The sequence below is a fragment of the Vipera ursinii genome (assembly GCF_947247035.1).
Source record: "Vipera ursinii genome assembly, chromosome: 2".
In the NCBI taxonomy this organism is placed as follows: Eukaryota; Metazoa; Chordata; class Lepidosauria; order Squamata; family Viperidae; genus Vipera; species Vipera ursinii.
Window position 1 is genome coordinate 44,975,498 of NC_139513.1, and position 15,664 is coordinate 44,991,161.

General features: G+C 40.1%; 1 protein-coding gene across 1 annotated transcript in view; it reads right to left on the reverse strand.

Moving 5' to 3' along the window:
* Positions 1 to 2,123: 2,123 nt before the first annotated feature.
* Positions 2,124 to 15,664, reverse strand: part of SUMF1 (sulfatase modifying factor 1) — a gene marked incomplete at its 5' end in the record, with an annotated part of 73,844 nt that continues 60,303 nt past the window's right edge. The window contains 2 exons of the mRNA XM_083354086.1: positions 2,124 to 2,426; positions 7,946 to 8,005. Coding sequence (XP_083210212.1) covers positions 2,313 to 2,426; positions 7,946 to 8,005 — 174 coding nt within the window. The 3' untranslated portion in view covers positions 2,124 to 2,312. The remainder of the gene's footprint in view (positions 2,427 to 7,945; positions 8,006 to 15,664) is intronic.

Here is a 15,664-nt window from a genome sequence, read left to right on the forward strand (position 1 = left end):
GCTCTAGGCAACACACACCCAGGCACTCAAAGCTAGTACTACCTGTTTATTCTACCACTTTCCCCCAATTCTATACAACTCCAGTTCTTCCATTACTTTTCTTTGTGAGCTCTACTTCTGAGGAACAGTAACTCTTCTATTTGCCATAGGCTGCTTCAGACGTCCGCAATTCCTCAAACACAAACCAGGTCACCCTCTCATACCAATATTGGCACTAGCTGACTCTCTGCTCAGCTTTTATAGCCACAAGTTGCCGGGCTATCTAGGGAGAGGCCTTAAAGGGGCAGGGCAACAGCAGCCCAGGTGCTGGCTATTTTGCAGGCAGCCTGTCCTGCAGATTTATTTTATGTTAAATAAAAATCATTTATTTTCTATTATTTCTGGTAGGGAAGGAGATAAGGTTCAACTGTTTGGGCCCTATAATCTGATTAAAAGAGAAAAATGGAGGCCATCTAATACAAATCTTAATCCTTGTGAAGAGGGAGCTTTTTTGCTGCCCCACATACATTCCAGGTGCCCACAGGAGGCAGTTGCCTATAAAAAAACAACACTTACTGTAAATATTTGCCCCATGGAAGTCTTTCAGTGGGGAGGGGGGCAAGAAAAGGTGACCCTCAAAATTTGGATACTGAGGCATGAAAAATGGAGGTCCTTGGAAGTTATCTGTAAAGACTTGGATCAGGAACGTTTTCTCCTATAGCTGCCGAACAAATTATTAATTATCAAAAAATAATCTTCATGAAAAGCAAAAATAAATCATACTAATTCAAACATAAATTACATCAGTATATTACAGAAAACAGGGACGCGGTGGCTCAGTGGGTTAGGACGCTGAACTTGTTGATCGGAAGGTCGGCAGTTTGGCGGGTCGAATCCCGAGTGCCGCGTAGCAGAGTGAGCGCCTGTTACTCGTCCCAGCTTCTGCCCACCTAGCAGTTCGAAAGCACGTAAAAATGCAAGTAGAAAAATAGGGACCACTACGGTGGGAAGGTAACAGCGTTCCGTGCGCCTTTGGCGTCTAGTCATGCCGGCCACATGACCACGGAGACGTCCTCGGACAAGCACTGGCTCTTCAGCTATGAAACGGAGATGAGCACCGGCCCCTAGAGTCGGAAACGACTAGCACGCATGTGCGGGGGAACCTTTACCTTTACCTTTATTACAGAAAACAGGATAATGGCTTATTTTTAAAATTACTGATCTTGAACATAAATTGGATTGAAAACCCACTGAAACCAATGGAACAAGAAAGACAGTTGCAACATAAATATGTTGCAAATATGATTACAAACAGCTTTGAAATTTCTTTGGATCACAGTAATTGTGTTTTTTTTTCTCTCCCTACAACCACTGTGTGCTATTCCATCTTAATTAGATATATTATTAAATTAAATATAATATACTTAATTACTTCTGTAAATTGATCTATCATTTGAATGATAGTAATGTCTTTTGTTAAAAACACAAAACCATGACTGATATGATTTAGTTCTTCATTTAAATTTAAAGTAGTTCAATAATCAAATGTACAGTGGCGTAGCGTGGGTTGTCAGCACCCGGGGCAAGGCAACCGGAAGCGGAAATAGAGGGGCGGGCGGGCGGTGACGTCACGGCACTGCTGAAAAGACGCGCCCCGCAGCGGCGTAGACTTTCCAAGAAGAGTCGCGCGCATGCGGGATGCTTCCGGGTCCCTCTCGAGGGTGGCTGGGCGGGGCTCCGACCTGCAAGAGCCGCTGCATTCAAGCTCGCACATGAGCCCCGCTAAATAAAGCCACGCATGCGCACGAAACTAGGCCGGCCGGCCAGCGGGTCCGTCTTCACTCGGCCAAACCTGCCAGGGCGCCTGCGGGGCGCTTGCGGTTGGCCTGAGCCTGGGCGGAGAGTTGGCCGCTTCTATTTATTTTATTCAGTTTATGTGGCCGCCCATCTCACCTGCCGGACTCATTTCGCTTTGCAAGAAAGAGCAGCTCGAGAGCGGAGCCAAGCCAAATCTGTGCAGCCCTTGGGGCTCCCTGAGCAGCTCAGTGCGAGCGCGCCCCCCCCAAATGTTGCGCCCGGTGCGGCTGGCCCCCCCTGCACCCCCCACGCTACGCCACTGCAAATGTATTTCACATTACGCGCATTAAATGGAAATGCAACCTAGGTTCTTTACAAACCGGGGATCAAAGAAAACAAAAGCTGCTGGCTGAAATACTCAGAATTTCCAGAGTCTTCTGTTTTGGCAAGACAAATGTAGAATCTTCGGGCTGCATCCTTTTTTTTTTTGCAAAACCTGGTGAGATCTCTCTGTCCTCCCGAGCTGTCAAGCTTTGTCACTTTAAGTAGTCTGGCAGACTGTCAGCAGCGCAGCGGAACCCCAGATTGGAAGCTGAGCTGTCAGGCGTATTTTGGCTTCGGGCTGCACATCTATATCTATAGCAATAGGACTAGGAAGGAGAATGAGTGGATTATCACAAGTGTTCCCATGGATGAAACGTATCATAGCAGCTTTGCCAAGATGGCAATGCAATAGCTGCCAGGAGGACTGTTAGTCTTTGAAGGGAGTCATTTTCTTTCTAGATTTCACTGAACAGGAAGAGGTCTCCAGAATGGTGCTTCCCATCGTGACAGAAACAGGTGGCAGCCAAAGATAATTTGATTCTTACCAGTTGGAAAATACAGGTTAATTTCTTTTTAACTTCCTCCCCACTTTTTAAACACTTCTTTTAATTTTATTCCATGACTCCTCGTGCCCTCCCAGTAACCACTTTAGTTTCCTTGGAAAAAGAAACCACTTTGTTATTCGAGAATTGCAGCTGTAGGCAAATAAGAAGATCTTTGTTGCCATAGTGATTTCAGTGTCTTGTCACAGTGAAGTGTCACAGTGTCTATGCCAGACAGGGAGTATATTAGTGGTGATATACTGAGATGAAAAAAATGATAGAGAAATGTATTCTGTCTCCATTCTTAAGGCCTCCAATCTCCAAGTTAATCATAATCCTGGGGTTATTGGGCTAATGAATCATACGGAATCATTGCTTCTTAAAACAGCAGCTTTTTATAGGGACTAGCTATATATTTTATTTATTTATTTATTTATTTATTTATTTATTTATTTATTTATTTATTATATTTTTATACCGCCCTTCTCCCGAAGGACTCAGGGCACTGTACAGGGCAATAAATATAAAAAACAGAATACAAAAAACATATTGAAACCCCAACCCTAACCCATCAGACCAGGTCAGATTGCTCAAATAAATACGTTTTTAGATCGCGCCGGAAGGAGCGAAGGTCGGGGGCCATCCGGAGCTCAACCGGCAAGCGGTTCCACAGGTCTGGCGCGCCCACAGAGAACGCCCTCCCCCTGGGGGCCACCAATCGGCATTCTTTCATCGGAGGCACCCTGAGGAGGCCCTCTCTGTGGGAGCGCACTGGACGGAGGGAAGTTGACGCCGGCCGCAGGTGTTGCCATAGGTAATCCGGACCCATGCCATGTAGGGCTTTGTAAGTCATTACCAACACCTTGAATTTCACCCGGAGGGCAACCGGCAGCCAATGCAGCTCGTGGAGCAAAGGTGTAACATGGGAGTATCGGGAAACTCCCAGTACAACTCGCACGGCTGCATTCTGCACCAGTTGAAGCCTCTGAGTGGACTTCAAGGGCAGCCCCATGTAGAGAGCATTACAGTAGTCCAGACGAGAGGTCACGAGCATAAGTGACTGTATGTAAGGCATCCCGGTCCAGATAGGGTCGCAACTGGCGCACCAGGCGAACCTGGGTAAAGGCCCCCCTAGTCACAGCTCCAATATGCTCTTTGCCAGGAATTTTTCCTGGTGCCAGGAATACAAACTGTTTGCAGTGTCAAAAAACTTCTGATTTGAGTGTTGCCTAGGGACATAAAGTTTTAGTGTATATGTATGTGTGTGTGTATGTATGTATGTATGTGTGTGTATGTATGTATCTATTTCAGTGGGTAGACATTTATTACTTATTATTTACAAGTTTACATATTAAAATTCATATGTGAACTTTATCTAAAAAGTGCTGTACTATCCTACACTGCGTACACATTTTTTGAATTTTTATAATTTAGATTTTAAAGGTTCCCAAAGTATACCTTCTTGTGCCATTCTTTTCCCCCAAAGAAATGTAAGGTTTCTGATATGGCTTACCAGAAATTTGCCTGTAATGAATCACAAGTTATTTTTGTTATTTTTTTTATATATGATACATTTCTCTATTGCAGTGAAGTTATAAATAATGGGCACAATCAGCAAAAAAAAAACAACACTTTATATATGTTCTTCTGTGTAATATTTGTATCTTTTATAACATCATTTTGACAAAGAAAACCTATGCTTATACCCAATACTTGTCCCAATAAAATAATTTAATCTTATGTCATATAAACATAAAGAAAAATGTAGCTTTAAATTTATATAATTTTGCATTTCATACATTTGGGTTTCTTTTTTCAATTCTCAAGAGAGAATTTCAAATGGCTGCATATTTGGGGTTGGTGAAAATATAGGAAACTTCAGAGAAAAAGGAATATTGTGTTTGTATGATGACTGTGGAATCCAAAAATGAAGCGGAAATGGCTTTTCATCATACCAATACTATGCAGCCAATAAATATGTTTTTTAAAGAAACCTCTTGCCTTGGACTTCTGCTTTGCTAGTCTCATCTATCAGAACAATGACAGCCTGCTTCTCTTAAGCAGAACATTTTAATGCAAATATGAAATACATACATTTGTACAGCACAAAATGATTTTTTTGTATAAATGTTTCCTTAAATAATACTTTGCCACAGTTTGTCTGACTGAGGTTCTATTTTCACAATAAGCATTTGCTGGCAGGCAACATAACAAAAATAAGCCAGCATTTAATAACTCTGAATTTAGAAGTTTTACTTTATCTCTCATCAACTGTTCTTAAAGTGTTATATAAAATAAATTAGAATATGATCAAAACCTTTTTTTAAAAAAAATTCTAACAAAATTTATGTATTTGTGCTTTTCTGATAAAATAGTATAGTAAAAAGAGCAAATTGCAGGAACTTATTACAACTAAAAAAACAGGGAAAAGATTCACGGATTTTCCTTTTTATATTTAAGGAAAAATGATTCACATAATTGTAATGCAGATAAGAAATATTGACTATCTTTGATTTGTATTTAGCTTTATTATGTCTATGCACTCAAAATGGCGGAGACTGGGGACCAATCATTTCTCATAAATATTATGTACTATTTAACTATGCTTTCAAGTTTTGAAAGTAGCAGGAACTTTTAGCAGCCTTAATAAAGAAAATTTATCTTGTATATTATAGACTAAAATGGGCCATATTACTTATCTCTAAAGAAAAAAATTTTCCTGTTAATTTAATCAAATCTGCTAATTAATGTGTGACATTAATTTCACCTCCAAATAAGATCAAGTAGAATATTTGATCTCAGAGTAGAAAATGGCAGCTCTTTTACGCAGGTTTTTTAAATGATTATTAAATAAGTTTTTTAAACACTACAGAAGAAAAAGTACATTATTTTTAATTAGAATAAATTATCAGGGAACATTATTTTGCTTTGCATGGGATTTTTCAAAAACTTTGGCAATCATTGCATGGGGAATTAGCCAAATGGGTGAATAGGCACATGGATACCTTCCCATTTATAAAATTTGTTTAGGACATTTTTTAAATCAGTTTCTTAGTGCTAAGAGTAAATACTTTCAAAATAGATTTATCCCCAATTTTCAAAGTGTTCTCTTTTTAGGCAACACTTTCACGACTTTCTATATGCTGATAAATACACTATAAGAGGAACTGCCTTCAGTGCAATTCTTTCCCTTTTGTGCACCATGGGAGATGTGTGTGCCCTTTGAGGGAGGCGTGAGGGCTGCAGCCCAAGAAATGAGCAAGACAAAGAAAAGGGCAAGGCCAGGACAACAATTGGACTAGATTCAATTTGAATTATATTTTAAAGAGATGCATCATTTTCACTGAAACCAATTTAATGTAATTAAATGCAATTAAAATGATTACCTGTCATATTTTTGATTCATTTTCCCTTACGTCATTTTAAAAATTACAATTTGGCAGGAACTGTTGGAGGGACAGATGGCAACTATAATGAGCAAACCTTTGCACAGTTCATCCTGTGCTCAAGTTGTACCCCTTCCTGGCCTGGGGAGGGAAGAGTCCTTCAGATGCCCTAGTCATCTAACAACTGGACTACTGCAACATGTACTACCAGACTGCCCTTGTAGGCCCTCTGGAATCTACCATTACTGATTGTCATCTATAAAGCCCTTCATGGCAAAGAGCCTAGTTATCTGAGGGACTGCCTGTCTCCATTGGTTCCAGCCTGTCTCATAGGATCAGGTAGAGTGAGATGCTCCAAATTCACTCAAACAATTAAATACATTGCCTGGAAATTCATCTGCCTCTGACTCTATAAGAGTCCTACAAGATTTTAAAACATGGTTTTACTAAGCTTGTAAGCCGCCCTGAGTCTTCGGAGAAAAATGGAATTAAAATAAAATAAATAAAATTTCCAGATCTGGAATAAGATTGTTTGTTGAGCCCCAGACAAATTTTGTATAGTATGTTTTTTGTTTTGCTTTTTTTGCTGGTTTGGTGATTATTTTTATTCAAGCATATATATTGGTGATGTGGTGGCGCAGTGGTTAGAATGCAGTACGGCAGGCTACTTCTGCTGACTCCTGGCTGCCAGCAATTCGTCAGTTCGAGACTCACTGGCTCAAGATTGACTCCATCCTTCTGAGGTTGGTAAAATGAGGACCCAGACTGTTGGGGGGAGGGCAATATGCTGACTCTGTAAACCACTTAGAGACGGCTGTAAAGCACTGTGAAGCGGTATATAAGTCTAAGTGCTATTGCTATTGTTTTTTCTTTTTTTTTCTTTTCAACTTTGTAAGTTGCCCAGAGTATAAGCGGACATCTTTCTAAATCTACTACAACAAGCAAGCAAGCAAAATGTTTGTGACAATCTTGTGACTGCCAAAGATGCAGCTTTGGGGCCTCAATTAAATGAAGCCTCCAAAGGGCTGAATGGCTAGTTCAGTTCTAAAGAATTCTACATGGGTTGCCTGAGATCCTATTATTCTAATTGTTTGTGGCTAAAGGTAGTAGGGATGTGAAGAGCCAAATTGATCCTCAGCGATAGAACTCACTGGAATGACTTTGGAGCAGTCACCATTTTTCTATCCTGCCAATTCCATAGGGTTATTGTGGAGAAAAATCAGAGTAGTATTCAATAACAGATAGCAAAATGAAAGCAGAGCTTAGCTTCTTCATTTTCTCTTAGGCTAAATTGATTTTAACATGCTGTTAGCTGTGACCCAAAGCAGGGACCACTAAGATGCCATTCAATTATATTGCTCTTGCAGTATCTGCCTTCATCTTTTATATCACACAGTAATGATTCTGGAAATCTAAGAAGAATAGCATCCCTGGACTGAGTAATGGAAAGCCCTGGAGACAAAAACTAGATGAAAAATCAGTCTGCAACCCTAGAGCTCCACCGAAAATTAGCTTGTGGTCCAATGTTTGTTATATTTGTGATGGCCATAATGTTTTTTCTTTGTCTCAAAAAGGCACTTTGATGTTCTTTAAAAACTCTAAACCCACAAGCTAGCAGTTTTACAGGTTGGTTGCTGAAGCAAAAAGAAGATTGCCAAGTTCATTGTTGTCTTAAGAAGGTGTGACAGCTAAATTGCCATCAAGCTAAAATTAGAGGACAATTGACATTTTATCTCAGCTCAAATAAACTCCCAACTAGACCTTGCTTATTCATCGAGTTATTTCTATTTGACGTACCACTTCCAATAGGCTTCTGTCTTCAAATATTCACAATTTATTTTGTATTAGCTTTTCGTGGATACACAAATAAAAACTGCAGATACTATCAAGCAAATAATGTAGGCTTTTTATCATTACCTTATGGCACATATAGGATCCACCTTTCTTCACTCGGTCAGACCCATCTGAAGGTCCTTTCTGGAGACAAAGGGATATTTATTATTGTTGATCTATGCATGACTAACTGTAAGTAACAGTCAAAGAAATTCAGAGAGATTTTTTGGAGGTCTGAGTGTGTCATTGTTTGCAAGCAACTATAGCTAGTTTTTATAGCAAGAAATAACAATTACATTGTTTCAGGAAGGATGACTGAAAGATAATTTGGTATAATTGCTCTAGCCTCAATACAACAGCTATTTCAGTTTTAAACAGTAGTTCTTGTGTCAAGTCTGCATGTAGCATTCTATTTTAGTTTAGCGTGTAATGCATAGCTAGAACTTGATGACAAGATTGAACCTGTGATGATGGATGGAAAAGGAAAAGAGATTAACAAAAATTTATCCCCTTTTTATGAAGTTGTACTATTTATGCTGATTTAAGAGCTGAAGATCACTGGTTAATTTGTCTATTACTGAAAACTAGTCCAATGATGGATTTGATCAACATTCTGGTACAGTATGTTTCTTGAAGCTCAGCATTATGGAAGTCTCATTCTTCACACTAGTTTAGAAGACAAATTCCCTAAGTCTAACATTCCATAATTAGATTATTTCTGCTGGGAATTTGTTTTTTTGTTTTTCAAATAAATGGATAGCAAATTAATTAATTAATTAATTAATTAATTAATTAATTAAAACTCCTGGACAGTCCCCATCTCTTCCCCTGCAAAATCCTATGAGCTACTTGGCCTCACCTATTCAGTGTAATTAGGAACAGTGGCTAAGTTTGTAATGTTTCAATTACCTCATATCGAAAATTTTCTGGGCAAATAGGTGCTTTGAACCTGTTTGCCCCTTTCTAACATACATTTAAAACACCCAAACATCTCTCTATATGGAAAAGTAACAGAGCAAGGTTGATATCTGACAACAATTCTGAATTTGTTACTGAGATTTTAGCATGTTCATGGTTGGTGTAAACAACAGAGTTAAGTAAAAAATTAACTACTTTTAGTTCTCCTTATATGCATATGTTATTTAAAAACTGCTCTAAGAACTCTTCTTGGCCACACAAAAGCAAACATTAATTTAAAATCCCATAATTCTTAACATATCAGGATGGTACACTTTTATGCTCCATGTATAGGATTTTATATGAAGTCTACCCTTTCTGTTTGGAACAGACAGGATATTTGTTTAGAGCGAGTACGTCCCTTCTAGGTAAGGCAGGGCCTGGAGAAGGGACCCTTGCACGACCACCGTAAGGAATTTTCTAGGCTTTTGTTGGATACAGGTAGTCCTTGTTTTGTGACTGCAATTGCCACCAAGTGACAGGATCACTGAGTGAAACGTATGACAAAGAGAGATGATGTGAAGCTTGCTGATTGTTGTAGAGCAGGGGTCCCCAACCCCTGGTCCGTGGACCGGTACTAGGCCGCAGCATGCCAGCAACCAGGCCGTAGAAACAAGCAAAGCCCCATGTGTGGGATGCAGGCAGCACACAAAACCACGCTCTCCCCAATCCCTGGAAAAACCTCTCTCCATGGGACTGGTCCCTAGTGCCCAAAAGGCTGGAGACCTCTGTTGTAGAGAACTCATTCAGATAAAGTTTTCTCAAGCAGTGGCCTATGCTGGATCCATTTCCTTCCCCCCCCCTTTTTTTTTTTGTCCACGCACAGGGTGGAGAGATGCTTAAACAAGCGATCTCTTCTTGAGCTGCTTTTCTCCTCAGTGCAAAAAAAATACAAGCTGCAAGTGACCCTGGTGACAATGTTCTCACCAGCTGGAAGCTGCTGCCTGAAACTCACCAGACCTTAATCAGTTTTACACTGAAGGCTTTTGTTGTTGTAAATGCGTGCATTAGTCAGCAAATTTATTTTTTTATTACCATTATTACCATCATATTTGTGAAAGTTTGCTATCTAAAGCAATTGTTATATAAGGGCTACATGTACATTGGGATTTGCTCAGAATTGGCTTCTGTCTATGCAGGTCTCATGTAGTTGACTGAGACATAGTTTGTGCTTGGCCATCTTGGAAAAACTCAAGTCAGTTAGTCCTGAGGTTGTGAAAGGTTTGTTGGGATTCTAAGTTCTACTCTTGTGTTCCAACTGGCTAATGGAGGATGTTACATGGTCATACTCCATGTATAGGATTTTACATGAAGTCTACCTTTTCTCTTTGGAGCAGAGGGGATCTTTCTCTATTTTACGTGATCTATATTAGGGGTGTCAAATTTGCAACGTCACATGACATGTCGTGATGTATCGGGGATTTTTTGCCATTGCCAGCAATGGGGTGGGCGCGGTTTCGCTATGATGCATCCGGCCTGCAGGCCGGCAGTTTGACACCCCTGATCTATATCCTGTGTGGTGCTTTCAGTTAGATTGGTACTATATGACTGGAATCACCCTATTTTTCACCTTGTTAGACATGGGTAGCCAGATGTTATTCTATGGAATTTCTCTCTGTTTTGAGAGCTTATGTAAAGGTGGATTACAGATGCCATTCTCACAGATTCTATATATATATCTCTTCTGGGAATCACAGAGGACCAGGACTTGGTTAGCTCCTGAAAAATAATCGCATACATGAGTTCAATTCCCAGTAAAGGTTTGAATCCCATAGAATAACATCTCACTATAACCGCTTGATGAGTGCGAAATAGGATGGAACAGGTCATATTATGTTCCAGGTGGTGATTGTAACTTCTTCCTCCAAGGACAGCTCTACTCGGTGTTGGTAAAAAGGGAGAGGTCTGGCCCTAGATCCCTGGATTGTTAAATAATTTAGGGACTGACTTATCTATTTTAATATCTACATAAGCTTCTGGCACCAATTTTCTATTTGCATGGAATGAATTAAGCAGCTGTAGCTTTCTGTTCTCAGCTGCCCAGTTGATGCCATGGTAGTTTACAGTGCCTGGAGGCTATGGGAATCTGGCTGGGGAAGACTTTGACTCAACCACAGCAAGACTGAATAGCTGGGTTTTACAGCTCCCTGATCCCAGAGATTTTCCATGACTGAGTCTGGTAGGATTGCACTTCGTCAGAAAAGTACAGTTTGGGAATCCTTCTGGACTTATGGTTGGAGATCAGGTGGCACCCCTGCTCATTAGGACTTTTGTACAAATCCATCTTGCACATCAGTTGTGCCTGTTCGCATAAGAGGAGGTTCTCCTCCTGATAACTTATGTCTTTGTCACTTCTTGGTTGGTCAAAAGTCATACTCACCATCACACCCCCATCCCCACAAGCAAGACCAGAGCAAAAAGATATATATCAAGATGTAGTTGACTGTCAAATAAGCTAACCCACTTGTAAAATTGATTTCCCATCTGCACATACCAATGTTTTTCTTCAGCAAACTCAAATGCCTTTCACAGAGAAACATAGAGGCATGCCTATGGATACAGTTTTCATCTTACGATCTAAATCTTAAGGCCTAAATCTTGATTGTTGCGCAAAATGGTTAAGAGTAACACCTTCACTCAACAACTGCAATCCTAGCATTCCTGGTTGCAGTCATTAAGTGATCGAGTGAATGGAGTCTCAGGGAAGTAGTGCAGGATGCCTGGGAAGATACTGCCTGGGAGGCTCAACTTTGAAGCTGGAAATCCTCCGTGCTGAAATCCAAGGAGGATTTTCAGCCCCTAAAGGAGAGACATTTGCGCACAGCCTCATCGGGCCTCTTCGGGTCTCCCCCCATCCATCTGAGGCACCCAATAAGTACCTTATTACACTGTCTCTCTACTCTCTGCTTGCATTTTGGCTCCCTCTCATTTCTAGGGGATGGCTGAAAGAGCTACCTGTCAAAGGATATCATCTCTCCCCGTTGCATGGAGTAACCCCAGCAAAGGAATTGGCAAGCAGCTCTTTCAGCCAATCCCCAAAGATGAGAGGGAGGCAGTCAGCTGCAGCTTGCAATCTTCCCTGCCAGTTTCCCTTCTGACTTTCTTTGGAAGCCGGCAGAGAAAATTGCAAATGGCGATCACAGTATCATGGGGTGCTTGGCAACTGATCAGAAGTCCGAACAGGTTGCCAAGCACCCAGATTGTGATCATGTGACTGCAGGGGGGGGAGGGGGAGCAAAAGGCAGAGAAGCACAATTCTCCTTACAGCATCTGTAAAAGCTTGTTGTCCAGCTTTTTTTCTTTAAAAAAAATTAAATAACCTACACATCATTTAAACTCGTAGAACAATTGAAAATGATTCTAAACGATTCTAAACTTCCGTTTGTAAAAAAGGAGCTGTGATGCATAGACTGAAATAGATACTGAATAGATCTGTTCAGCAACCATCTATTTTCAAAAGCAGAAAGGCTAAAATTACAGCCATCTCTAAGTTAAGGAGGAGCACTTATCATATTCATGCTTGAATGCATCTTGACAACCTGATAATTTTCAGTTAACAAAACACCATCATTCATCAGGTCATCATTCTCTTCTTCTTTTTCACATACATTCAGACATAATGGCACCATTAACCATTTTTCATTACTATTCGCAGCAAAATCTTATTGGCTTTCTACTAGTAACTGAAAGAAACGCTGTTAATAGAACAAGTTGCCAACATGATTAAGAAAATTAAACAGAACAATATTACATCAAAAACTAGTATATGTGTGTGTGTGTGTGTGTGTGTATCTATACATATACGTATGTATATGTATATTATGAAGACAAATTATTACTAAGTTAACCATCATCTAATTTGAATTTAATTGTAACACAGTTTTGAAAAGAATACAAGAAACAGCCTGGCTAGATAAATAAAAAATGCTTTTCCAATTGCCCACAAGCAGCCAACGCTCGGTAATATATTATTCTCATAACCAGCAGTCTTTAATAATTTCACCCCTCACATAACTTTGTCTACATCACAGCCACCCATATTTTATCCTGCTAAATTTATGCACTGTGAGAAAGAGTATTAACTATTATCTACCTTGAATGCCCAGAGCATTGTGGTAGACCAGACCCTGAGTTTGGAAGGCTCCATAGAAGAAAAATGGATAAAAAATCCTAAAGCTGTCATAGATGATGACTCTTACTACAGATAGAATTCCAAGCATGTATGAATAATTCAAACAGATTTATTCAATTCAATAAATCAACATTAGTCTTAGTAGACTATCACTTAAATGAGAGCCAGCAGTGTGCTACAGCTGCCAAAAAAGCCAACACAGGCCTTGGCTGCATTAACAGAGGAATAGAATCAACACCATGTGAAATGTTAGTACCACTTTATAATGTCTTGGTAAATCCACACGTGGAATATATTGCATCCATTTCTGATCACCATTGTATAAAAAAAAGATGTTGAGACTCTAGAAAAAGAGCAGAGAAGAGCAACAAAGTTGATTAGGGGACTGGAGGCTAAAACCTACGAAGATCAGTTGCAGGAATTGGGCATATGTAGTTTAATAAAAAGAAGGACTAGGGGTGACATGAGAGCAGTGTTCCAATATTTGAGGGGCTGCCACAAACAATAGGAGGGCAACCTGTTCTCCAAAGCACCTGAAGGCAGGACAAGAAACAATGGATGGAAAGTAATCAAGGAGAGAACCAATCTAGAACTAAGGAGAACAACAGATGCCTCATTAGGCAAGGGAAATATTTCCTAATACGATGCTGAAGCATTGCCAAGTATCCTGAAGGGAGCATGGTGGTTTAGGAAAGCCTCAGATAGAAGGAAATGCAAAAAAAAGTTGCAAAAGGAATAGTATTAATGAGAAATTAATTATCTACAAGGAGAAGATATCTTTGAATGTACATTTGGAAAGATATGCCTGCATTTGCATAGTCCCACATTTATTATACTTACACATCTGCATAAAGGCAAAGTGTCTGTTTCAGAAAATGCAAACGGACACAAGTACTTTAAATTCTAATCTCAAATTGATACACCAACTATAGCATAAAAATAGAAGCTATTACAAAAAAAAGAAATCTTACTTAACAGAAGCCTTAGTTGCAGTAACAAAGCATTCTGCTTGTTTGTTTGTGCAATCTGGAAGAATTTGTATTTATTGCCTCAGAAGAATTGATTTATTTTATATCCTGCCTTAATTATGTTTATAAATGATTCAGAGCAGCAAACACACACAATACTCCTTCCTCTTCTTATCCTCCCCAGAGCAACAACACAGTGAGGTGACTTGGGCTGAGAGAAAGTGACTGGCACAAAATTATGATGCTTTGGAGGTCTAAACAACAAATGCAAAATAAACAGTGACTGCATTTTTCATTCAATACCTAATTAAACAAGCAGCCCCATTTTGCCAGTTACTTAAGCTTGCTGTTTTGAAATGCCCCCTTACATGGTTAATAGAATCCTGGAGAGAGAAAAAGACTCTTATTTCACTGAATAAAATTGGCAATGGTTTATTTCATCATGTTTTATTGAGTAAATCACAAAATTTCCAAAACAGCATGCAAACCAAAACCTTACCATTCAAATCTGAGAGAAGAGCATGAAAAAAAATATCACATGAGTTTTGAGCCAGAGAAGGCGGTTTGTCAAAACAAACCAAAGGCCTAGCTATAGCAACCTCATGCACAGTGATTAACCATCTGCCTCCTGGAAAACCCATAAAAGATATGTGGGCAACTTACGACAATCTTCCTAAGCCTGCTGCCCTGCAACTTATATTGAATGGTGTTGTTTGAGATTATGAGCTGGAGTTCTAAAATGATTTAGCTTGAAAGAATAATGAACCCTCTTTCAAATTTAGCCCTTGGAAGTAACGGGCAGGGAGTTCCTTCCAGAGAGACAGTCATTCTATTTTACAGGAAGGGTTTTTTTGTTGTTGTTTTTTTGAGGCAGAGAGAGAGGGAGGGAGGGAGAGAAGAGGGCTTCAGATCTAACAAGCACTCAACAATTGTAAGCCGCCCAGAGTCACCTGGTTGAGTTGGGTGGTTATAGAAGTTGAGTAAATACATCACAGTCATCCTGAACAGATGACCTCAAGGCCAAGGTGATCAGTCTTCGGAAGGACACTGCTAGTATGAGATTGCTGACAGAGATCCCACCAGCAGTTACAAGAAAGAGGTCATTGATTTCTTGCGACAACTACTGAAGGACAATGCCATTGACAAGCCACAACACTACCGTCTTTACCCTGGGGAAGCCACCCCATGCATATATAGATTCCCCAAAATCCACAAAGAGGGAACACCATTCAGACCAATTGTCAGCAGCATCAGCTCTGTCACCTACAACACTGCAAAACATCGAACCACCTTATTAACTCCTCTAGTTGGCAACACCACCCATCACATCAACAATTCACAGGACTTTGCCAGCAAGGTTTGGAAACTAAAACTGGACCCAGATGACACCATGGTTTCCTATGATGTGACTTTCCTCTTCACCTGCATTCCAACAACAGAAGCTGTCACGGTAGTGAAGAAACAACTGCGATTAAGACAGCACTTTAGGTGACAGAACCAACTCAGCCCAGAGCACACGTATCTGCCATGCTGAACCTCTGCCTGACCACTACCTATTTTAAATACAATAAAGGTTTCTACAGACAAAAACACAGCTGCGCCATGAGTACACCCATGTCCCCCTCGTGGCCAATCTCTACATGGAAGAGATAGAAACCTAAGCCCTAAACTCCTTCACAGAAATTCACCAGTATAGGTATTTGGATGACACTTGGGTCAAGATCAAAACCCAGGAATTGGAAGCGT